The sequence below is a fragment of the Elaeis guineensis genome, chromosome 6 (genome assembly GCF_000442705.2).
Source record: "Elaeis guineensis isolate ETL-2024a chromosome 6, EG11, whole genome shotgun sequence".
Classification (NCBI taxonomy): Eukaryota; Viridiplantae; Streptophyta; class Magnoliopsida; order Arecales; family Arecaceae; genus Elaeis; species Elaeis guineensis.
The window spans coordinates 21,149,565-21,160,549 of record NC_025998.2 but is presented as its reverse complement, the minus strand read 5'-3'; the positions used below and the strand labels follow the sequence as shown (position 1 = coordinate 21,160,549).

Below are 10,985 nucleotides of genomic sequence, written 5' to 3'. Positions count from 1 at the left end.
TGCATGGGATAGAAACAAGAGTGGAGGTCTTGGTTCAATCGCTTTGAAAACTATGTTTAGACCATCTAGACAAATCTTCACCTCCATGATGAAAATATATGGTAGCAGAGGCAAGATATGAATTTGTCTTAGAAGGATTATATCCCTCAGAACGGATCTTGTTCTTTCACTTCTAGCGTTTATTGAGACGAGTAACTTGAATACTGTAAATATTTCGCTTCTCATCCTTCAATATTTATTCATACATAGACATGATGGAATTGGTAGCAAATATAAGTAATGGGTTCCCCCATCTAGAGAAGAAACACATTTTCATATATATGTATGTAAATTTATATCTATGTGAATAAGGTTTATATAACTTTAAAGTGTGCAGCATCTAGATATATACTAAGAGCAAATCGATCTCACCTGAAGACAGATCCACTCACAGAACCCAGTATGTTTTTGCTGTGAAATCGAGACTATGAATACTTCCCTAGTCTTTATAAGCAACCAGGTAGACCACACCCGAATCTCCGGTTGCACAATCTAACAGCAAGCACTACGTCAGCAAACCCTCGTACTCCGTGGAGCTGACACGTGTCCAACACAGATGGTGGCTTTCTAGGATTAGCAGCTATTCCGCTATTCACCCTTTCCTGCGTCTGCATCTCTTACGGACATAATAATGGACTTAAGAAGGAAACGATACACACCACTGGAGCTTTCCTATAAGGAGCTCCAGTTCGCGCCGGAGAGCTGGTACGGCTGCTGGAAGATGGCACTGCCGTCCCCAAGCGAACCTAGGATCGTTTGGTGTTGGTAGACCGCACCCTGGGGAAACTGATTGAGGAGCGCCGCGATCGTGCGGCCCCCATGGTTGCTGTTGATGTTGCTGCTGCTGCTGTTGTTGGCGGCGCTGCTGTTGCTTCCACTTCTGGTGTTGCTGTTGTTGGTGGTGGTGCACTTGCTGGGGCTGCTGCCGTTGTTGCAGACTTGGAGTCTCTTGGGCGGTGGTGGTGTGGCCATTCCTGCGTCGCTCCAGTATGGGGAAGTGAGGGCTCGTTTCGGGGCGCGGGTGCTGTTATTGGTTGGAATGGTGGAGAGGTCCATCTTAGGCCTTGAGGCACCAGCCAACTGACTCGTGGGATTAGTTGGCAGGCCATCCTCGGTGGTAAGCAGCCTCTCGAAGAAAGTCTCATCACTGTCTAGCAGCGCGGTGTAGTTGTTAGGAGCCCTCTGATGGTGAGGCCTTGGGTTTGGCTGCGTGTTAATGGCTGGCGGAGCCATCCTATCATCCATGGAGTCTTCCCTGTTGCGGTCCATCAGCTGTGCGTTGTTGTTGTTGTTGCTGTTCTTCTTGTAGATCCGGCACAAGACCCAATCATCTAACTGAATAATGGAAGGAAGATTAAAAATCTAACAGAATCAGTGGAAATTCCATGCTATTTCTTTGTGTTGAGACCGATGTATGTGGTGCATGCAAGAGTCATGTCGTTTTAGGCAACATGATGCCATTTTAATTCGGAGGGATAGAACGTGAAATCTTTGGAATTCGCGTCACAGGGTCCGCGTGCAAGAAGTGGAACGTTGCTATCGGGCGGCCAAGGGAATTTTACCCGGAGAGAGCTCCTCCTGCTGCCGGCGTCGCATCCGGGCGGTCTCGAGCTGCTACCGGGGCTGCTGTCGGCCAGCCGGTATTCATGCATGATCCAGTTGGTCTTGATCCCTTTGGGGGGCTTGCCGCCGTAAAAGACGAGGGCTTTCTTCACCCCGACTTTCTGAGCCCCTCTGGAGGTCAGAATGGGCTTGTCCGTGCCCGTCGCCTTCCAGTAGCCGGACGTCGCAGCTCTGTTAGGCCGCGCTCCGTTGGGGTACTTGCGGTCCCTGGGGCTGAAGAAGTACCACTCCTGTTCTCCAAAGTTGGCCTTTCCTAAGCACATGAACAACAAATCCCAGGCGGAAGAGCAGCGGTGGGGTTATTTTCCCATAATAACTAATATTAGAATTGATAAAACCCAAAGAGGCTGCTAATTAATAACTAGTAGGGGTTGGAGGAATTAATTAATAGGAAGATAGATGGATACCTGGGAGTTCCCAAGGGTCGAACTTGTAGAGGTCGACCTCGGCGATGATGGTGACGGGAAGGGGTGCGGAGGCGGCTTTCTTCTTGAGGTAGTGAACCACCAGCTCCTCGTCTGTGGGGTGGAACCGGAAGCCGGGAGGGAGCTGTGGTTGCTGCTGCTGCTGCTGTTGCCGCGAGCCCGATGAAGAGTCGGTGCTCTCCATCCCGGCGACGGCGTTGCTCTATCCCCTCTTTCCTTTCCTTTATCTATCTTCGGGTGCGAGGAAACGAAGTGATCAGGCCAAGAAAAGAGAGAGGAGAGAGAGGGATGGAATTGCTATTCTTCCATCGCATGTTTAAAAGGGGTTCGAAGCGGTGGGGGACGGCCGGGTTGGGATCGGGCCGTGGGGACCTGGCGGAAGCGGAAGGGGGAATACTGAAGGTATTGGGCCGAGGATTCCGCTGGTTTACCGAACGGTCACCGGTCATCGCGCGACGCGTGTTATTCTCCACCTTGGAGGACTGGAGGACACGTGTCGCATTAGGACTTGGGGACCACACCTAAGACGCGCAATGAGTTTTCCGATTGAGTACTGCTTCACGTACCTTTTGCTTACTGGAACGAGCACCATACCGCATAGGCTAAGTGGCAGCTTTATTTCTTATTTTGCCCTTCGCTCAAATTTTTTTTTTTTTGATTTTTCCTCCGATACACCAAAGAGTACCTTTTATCAAAATTAGAATTCTGACCATTTGATTTAATTCGGATGATCAAAATTAATCTATTGATAACTTTCTATAGCCAATCATGTGTTGTTATGATAATTTTCTCAAAATCTATAACCATTTGCGTATTGGGACGAGTGGTAGAGGAGTATAGTTTTATTGGGGTTGAGTGGCTTCTTCCCAACAACCTACTTCCCTTCAGAACGTCAGGGTGCCGACGGAGTAGGAGGAACGGGTTCAAGATGGAGGAAAAAAAGAGGAAGAGGAGAGGTAAGTTGAAGACAAAAGAGAAGAGGAGGTAGAGGAGGTAGAGGAGGAGGAATGGGTTGAAGATGAAGGAGGATGAGAGATAGGTTGAAGATGATGGAGAGGAGAAGAATGGGATGGAGGAGGAGAAAAGAAGAAGGGGGTGTGGATTGAAGACAAAAAAGGAAAAGGAAGAGGTGGTGGGTCGCATGAGGCCGAGTAGTGGAGATGCGGGTAGGGGAGGAGAAGGGGGTGGTCAGGTCGGACAAGACCAAGCAGCAAGAAGATAATTGGAGGAGGTAGAAGGGGACAATTGGGTCAAACAAGGCCGAGTGGCGAGCAGCGACGAAGAGACAGGCGATAGCAAGAAGAAGATATTTGTCAGAAAAAATAAAAAAATGACAACCAATTTCTTAACTTGCTAAAATAAAATTATTTTAACTATCTCTACTAATGGAGGGTTAGGATCTTTCTTTTTTTTATTAAAAATAATAAAAGAATACCATAATATATTTGCGTGTGTCCTAGCCTTACACACTACCCTTCAGCCGACAACAAATTAAGAAAGCTCCCATGAGACACAATAATCAAATAGAGAATAACATTATCCATTAATCAGCCAATTAAAAATAAATATCAATAATTAAAATTATCTAACTAATTGTTGGGGTGATCGGACATGCTTCCCCTCCGATTCAATGACAGCTCTCTCGACTTGTGATCGATCAAACCGACTCAATATCGAGAACAGGTGATGGACCGTCAAAATGGAACCTTCAAAAGAGTTTTCAATTCGACTGTAGCGTCTATAGGGTTCATCACCGACTTCTTATCAGCATTGATAGCCAACTATCAATCGATAAGCCGGCTGTTTGTCGATAACTCCTAACCGTCTTTCCAAGCAGCAATCTATCTCGATGACTCGATCGACTGTACAGTCGATAGCCAGTCGGTTTATCAGAACTATCGACTAATGGCCAGTCAGTACACTAAAAACATCGACATACAATCAGTACATGCAGATTACCGACACCTAGTCGGTATCAGAATCTACAATTATGATATTACAATAGTGGATAATGAATCCAAACCATTATCGTTAGTGGGCACAAACCACCCACTAACTCTATGATCATGATATGATAACAGAGGTTAATTATCCTATCGTACCACAATAAGTGGGCCTCCATGTATTCGACGGTTATATCTGAAATACCTATAAAAAGGAGATAAGGAAGAGACAGTGGTAAGAGACTTTTTACTGGGCTAATACTCTGTCAATTTCTATATTAAATCTATTGTTCACCACTCATCACTGATTTAGGCATCGAAGGATCCTTGCCAGATAGAATTTCGATCAGTGAATTTATTTTGTAGGTCGTTCTTCATCGAACTCAAGTGCACTTAGAGATTGGCTGCAATAGATTGACATACCAGGTAAGGGCAAATGAATTAAATCTTAACGAAAATAAAAGCCCAAAATAACTCCACCGGCTCCGCTAAATAGTCTTTCTGTTGGAAAGATCTCCCATCTCCACTTGCACCGACAGAACTCAGTTCCTTGCATCCAGTTATCACTGCAGATATATAGCAATTCGCTGCACTAGTGCAACAAGTGGGAACATTAACGAAGGCAGTGCACAGCCTTCAGCAACAACAGCAACCAGTGGCAGAGGAGCCGATGCAGTGTACAGTGCCCTCTAGGCATAGTCGCTGTGCTCCACGACAATCTCTTTCTCCATCCTCGGAATGATGACTAGCTCAATATTTCCACTATGTCGAGTCACCACCATCTTGGCACTCCCACTATGCCGCCTGCCATTAGCAACAATCATCTTCTCTTTCCTCACCACCACAATAACAAGAAAGGAAAGAGGCTGCGTTTACCTTCGTATTCTTTATTTTTAAGTTCTTCAGGGGATTCCACTCCGACATTTTTATAGCAGTGGTGACTCGACGACTATGAGTGCAAGCTCAAGGATATTGACCGTTGACTTACCTAGCTCTAGGTGGATGGCTGAGGATCCTCCAATGACTTGGACATCCACAATACTCCACCTTTCTCCAAACGCATCTTGGACGAGCCGATTTCGACGTGGTTCAAGATGCCATAAATGGAGTCTTATGATGGCTCCATCGATCTTGTCGACCTCCTAAAGAGCTACAAAGCACTCATGATGATTCAGAAAATAACCGACATCTTCTTATGTCTTGATTTTTTGACTACCATTAGGAAAGCTATTCGGACCTGATATTCTGGACTTCAACCGAGAAGCATACATTCCTTCAAGCAGCTGGAGCAATCATTCGTGGCCTATTTTGGCACCAATAGGAGAATATCACGAATGTTCGACAGTCTCTTCTCCATCAAGCAGAATGAAGGAGAGACTCTAAGGAGCTTCGTGACGTGTTTCAACACCGCCATACTTAAAGTCCAAGACCTCAACAAGGACATGGCCATCTCGGCCATGAAGAGAGATCTGAGAGATTTCAGATTTACTTATTTTCTGGATAAGATCCTCCCTCGGACATATGCCAAACTTCTCGAGTGTGCGTATAAGTATATTGTGTGGATGAAGATACTACTGACCGACGCCAATCGAAAGAAAAAGATTAGAAGAAAAAAAAACAAAAGAATGGGGCTTCGACTGGACCAAGCTGAGTATCAGTCGACAAAAAAACTTCGCTTCATCGATGGAGTCTGAAATCAAATAACTTTAATTTCAGATACGACTCCTACACTCCTTTCTCTATTCCTCGTATGTAGATCTGAATGAAGATTGAGGGAGAAGAATACCTCCATCACCTCCTACCAATGAAAGCACCACTGAAGAGCTGCGATAGGAGAAAGTACTATCGATTCTATCATGATCACGATTACGATACCAAATAGTGTATTCAACTCAAGAATAAAATTGAAGTCCTGATTCGATAAGGCTATCTCAAAAAATTTTGATGCGACCGTCCAACTCAACCTCCTACTGATCAACAATCTCAGCTTCAACTTGAGGAAGCAAACAACAACTGACCAATGGTGGGAGTCATCAACATGATCTTCAGGTGATCGAGAGACTCGAGGACAAATTTCGAAGAAGAATCATCCAAAAAGTAATGACATGATAATGTAATATCTTTTTTGGATGATGATGTTTGAGGAGTACAAACTCTTCATGATGATGCTATTATTGTCTCAGCAATGATAACAAACTATGATGTAAAACAAGCTCTCATAAATAATGAAAGCTTAACGGATGTGTTATTCTGCTCTGCTTTCTTAAAAATGTGACTACTAACTGACCGATTCAAAAGAATCTTTATATCCTTAGTTGGTTTCACTGGAGATGCCATCAGTATGGAGGGAGAAATTATTCTCTCTTTGACTGTACGAACTGAACCATAATAAAGCACCGTCCTCTTAACATTCACGATTGTCCGAGTTCCTTCAACTTATAACGTCATACTCGGATGACTGGGACTTACTACGTTGAGAGCGGTTGTCTTGACTTACCATTTACTTGTCCGATTTTCAACAAGAAACGGAACCAGCAAAATGTGAGGGGATCAACAACTAGTCTGATACTATTTCATGATCTCTATCGATGGTAGCAAATCTAAAGACCCTCTATCAATCGACAAACTAGATCAAAGGGATAATGAAAAAAAAAGAGCCGGTTGAACAACTGGTTTCAATCCTATTGAAAGAAAATGATCCGACTAAAACTATTCAAATCGAATCACAACTACCTGAGTCGGAGCGAAAGCAACTAAAAGATCTACTGAGGACAAATGCCGATGTCTTTGCTTGGTCGACAGCCGATATGCCTGGGATACCATCGAAAGTGATAACTCATCGGTTAAACATTGACCCAAAAATTAAATCGATGAGGCAAAAGAAAAGAACATTTACTTCTGAAAGGTAAAAAGTCATCGATGAAGAAGTGGACAAACTTCTTGCAGCGGACTTCATCAGAGAAGTCAATTATCCAGATTAATTGGCTAGTTAATATTATAATGGTGAGGAAAGCCAACAAAAAATGAAGGATTTACATTGACCATATCAACTTGAATGAAGCATGCCCAAAAGACCGCTTCCCTCTACCGAAGATTTATCAACTGATCGATGCAACGTCGGGGTATAAACTCTTGAGCTTCATGGATGCATTCTCAAGATATAACTAGATCCAAATGGTAACTAAAAATGCAGATAATACTGCCTTCATGACTAACAAAGGCATCTACTGCAATAAAGTGATACCATTCGGCTTGAAGAATGCTGGAGGGACTTACCAATGATTAGTCAACAAAGTGTTCAAGGCACATATCAGATGCAATATAAAAATTTATATTGACGACATGCTGGTGAAAAGCATCAAAACCTGTGATCATGTTTGAGACTTAGAGGAAGCCTTCGACACACTTTGATGACATCGGATGAAGTTGAATCTGACTAAGTGTACATTCAGCGTGACCGTCGATAAGTTTCTTGAGTTTTTTATATCACAACAAAAAATCAAAGCTAACTTAGAGAAGATAAAAGCTATTCTCGACATAAAGTATTCCAGCTCCAAAAAAAAGATACAATAACTGAATAAAAAGATTATTACACTTAGCCAATTTATCTCGAAGTCAGTAGAAAGGTGTCTGTCCTTCTTCAAGACTTTGTGACAAACAAAGAACTTCTCATGATCGAACGAATGCCGATAGGCCTTCAAAGATTTGAAAAAATACTTGACGTCTCCCCCACTACTTACAAAATCAAAGGAGGAGGAAATGCTGTATCTCTACTTGATAACTTCTTCAAAAATAGTCGATTTGATTCTCGTCCGAAAGAATGGAAGTCGAATTCAATGGCCTATCTACTACACCAGTAAAGTACTCCATAACACTGAGATAAGATACTCAAAGATGGAGAAAATGATCTATGCTCTGATTATATCAATTTAGTAATTTCGACCGTACATTCAAGTACACTCGATAATCATCTTGACAGACCAATCTTTGAAGGCGATCTTATATCGACCAGATACCTCTGATCGAATGGCAAAGTGGGCAATCAAACTCAATGAATTTGACATATAATATCGCCTATGACCATCAATGAAAGTCCAAGTCTTGACCGACTTCATTGCCGAGTGCACTGTAGCTGATGATAGATATGATCACAAATCTGACAACAAGTCAAAGCAAATTAAAAATTCAAAAGCCAAACCAGAATCTATCTGGGTGCTACATGTTGATGGAGTATCTAATGCTCAAAGAAGTGAAGGGTCTCATCCTCACCAACTCCGAAGTGATAGTGACTGAATATGTCCTTCGATTCAACTTTAAAGCTTCCAATAATCAAGCTGAATATGAAGCCTTATTAGCTGGTTTGAAAATTGTGAGAGAGCTTGGTGTAGACAACTTAAAGGTCTTCATCGACTCATAGTTGATTACTGGTCAGGTCAAAGATGAATTCGAGATCCGAGATTCGATCATGATGAAGTATCTTTAGAAAGTGAGGAATCTAATTCAAACTTTCAAATATTTCAAAATCTCTCACATTTCATGATAGAGAATGCATTCTTGACTGTGACTACTTCTAATCTACTTGGCCGAACGTTCATCGAATATCTTAAATAATCAAGCATCGATAAGGTCGATGAAGTACAACAAATAAATGATAAACCAAGCTAGATGGATCTGATCATTCAGTACTTAACTGAGGGTACTCTTTTCAAAGACTCATTAGAAGCCTAATGACTAAGGTAGATGGCTTCACAGTATGTACTAATGAATGGATGGCTGTACAAAAAGTCATTCTCTCTTCTACTCCTTAAGTGCTTGAGATTGATCGAAGCCGATTATATTCTTCGAGAAGTCCACGAAGGAATTTACGAAAATCACTTGGGGGGCAAATCACTAGCCTATAAAATTCTATGATAAGGGTACTACTGGCCCACCATGAGGAAAGACAAAGCCGAGCTTATTTGGAGATGCGAAGTATGTCAAAAGTATGCTAACATACAATATAACCGGTCAATCAGTTGATGTCAATCATTGCACCATGGCTATTTGTACAATGAAGAATTAGCATACTCAACCTTTCTTCTTCAGTGACTGGTTAGAGAAAATTTTTAATGGTTGCCGTTGATTACTTCACTAAATGGATGGAAGCCGAACCCCTAGCATAAATCACCAAAGATAAAATGAAAGTTTTCATTCAGAAGTCCATCATATATCGGTTTGGATTACCACACATCATCATCACTGACAATGATCGATAATTCGATAATCAGAAGTTCAAAGAATTTTGTGCAAAACTTCATATCATGCACAAACTCACCTCTATCGGCCATCCATAATCAAATGATGAAACAAAAGTGACAAACCGAATAATTCTACTTGATCTCATGACTTGATTGAATGAAACCAAGGGGTTATAGGTAGAAGAATTATATCCGATCTTATAGGCTTATCGAATGACTTTTCGTATCTCAATAGGAGAGTCACCATTCAACCTTGCATATGGAATAGAAGAGTGATCCTATTGAAGATTGGACTACCATCGATGAGGGTCGAACGGTATGCAGAGCCAAATAATTCTGACTACCAAAGGGCTGACTTGGACTTGCTTCCAGAGATTCAACAACAAGCTCAAATAAAGATGGATGTGTATCGACAAAAAGTGGTCCGATATTATAATGCAAGGGTCAAACCGAACATCTTCTATTTCGAAGACTTGATCTTAAGAAAGGCAGAAGTTTCAAAATTCTTGGACCAAGAAAAGTTATCGTCAAATTGAAAAGGATCCTATAGGGTGATCGAAATCTTTCGTCTGAGTGTATATCGACTAGAGAACCTCGATGGAACGACTATCCTCCAGACATGGAATACCAACAATCTTAGAATGTACTTTTAATGAAGTTGTCCTCATGTATAGTATTTTCAAAATGGCATGATCAATTTTTTATTTTCATCCGAATATTCGACTATGTTGCCCAAAGGTAGCAACCCAAAAGGGATGGGTGAATTGAATTCTTAAAAAAAAATTTAAACCAAATAAAACTTTAACAAAATATGTGCTTGAAATTAAGCTATATTAAGAGATTATGAGGTGTATGCAATAGTATTACAGCAGAATTGAAATAACAAAAGTATAACTATAAACCAAGGATTTAAAGCAATAGGTAAAGCAAGAATGCAAGCAAGGCAATCACACCATAAACATATAAAAATTTATAATAGTTCGAAGCAACCCGCTCCTACATCCACTCTGCAAGCTTTCCTTGAAAATTTTACTATAATCCTCCCTTGATTACAATGTGTTTATTTTTTCGAGCTCAAAAGTAAAATCCAATTGATTTTTCGAGATCATCATCTAAAATCTTACACCGTTAGTTTTTCGGACTCACTAACAATCTAGTTAATTTTTCGAGCTCAATAATCAAACCTTTATAACACTCAATTAGGGCTTGGATAGACCTAATCTTTAAGTTTCTTTTTCTCAAAGAAACTTGTAAAGAAAATAAAATACAAAAAATAAAAATTTCAGCATAAAAAAAAATAGAAAAGAAATTATTTTGATGCCCGAAGAAGGTGTTGATATGTTGCTCAAATAAAGCTTCAACTTTTTTTCTTAATGCTTAAGAGGATGGAGAAGATGTTGGAGAAGATCACACTTTACAAGCTCTCAAAACAATGCACTAATTTTTCTTTTTTCTTCTCTTTTCAATGATATACAATGAACCTCACAAATCTGAATATTTTTCTTTTTTCAATCCTTTTTTCCTTGCTTCCCAAATAATTCTCTAGCTTTTTATAACCTTGGAAAAGACTTGAGAGTGTGTTGTATTCATTAGAAAGCTTTGAATAGCCATTAGACATACAAACTAGCTATTAAAAAAGTATAAAAAACTAACCGTTATTACTATCCCCATAAATTTGAGTTGGCTCAAGTTGCAATCGAACTAGCTCGAGTTACAAT

General features: G+C 41.1%; 1 protein-coding gene across 1 annotated transcript; it reads right to left on the bottom strand.

Moving 5' to 3' along the window:
* Positions 1 to 294: 294 nt before the first annotated feature.
* On the bottom strand, positions 295 to 2,487 carry LOC105047002 (NAC transcription factor 56). The gene is made up of 3 exons (XM_010925764.3): positions 2,070 to 2,487; positions 1,602 to 1,915; positions 295 to 1,374 (listed from the first exon to the last, which is right to left on the bottom strand). The coding sequence occupies exons 1-3, from the start codon at positions 2,269 to 2,271 to the stop codon at positions 712 to 714; spliced, it is 1,179 nt and encodes a 392-aa protein (XP_010924066.1). The 5' UTR covers positions 2,272 to 2,487; the 3' UTR covers positions 295 to 711.
* Between the last annotated feature and the right edge of the window lie 8,498 nt (positions 2,488 to 10,985).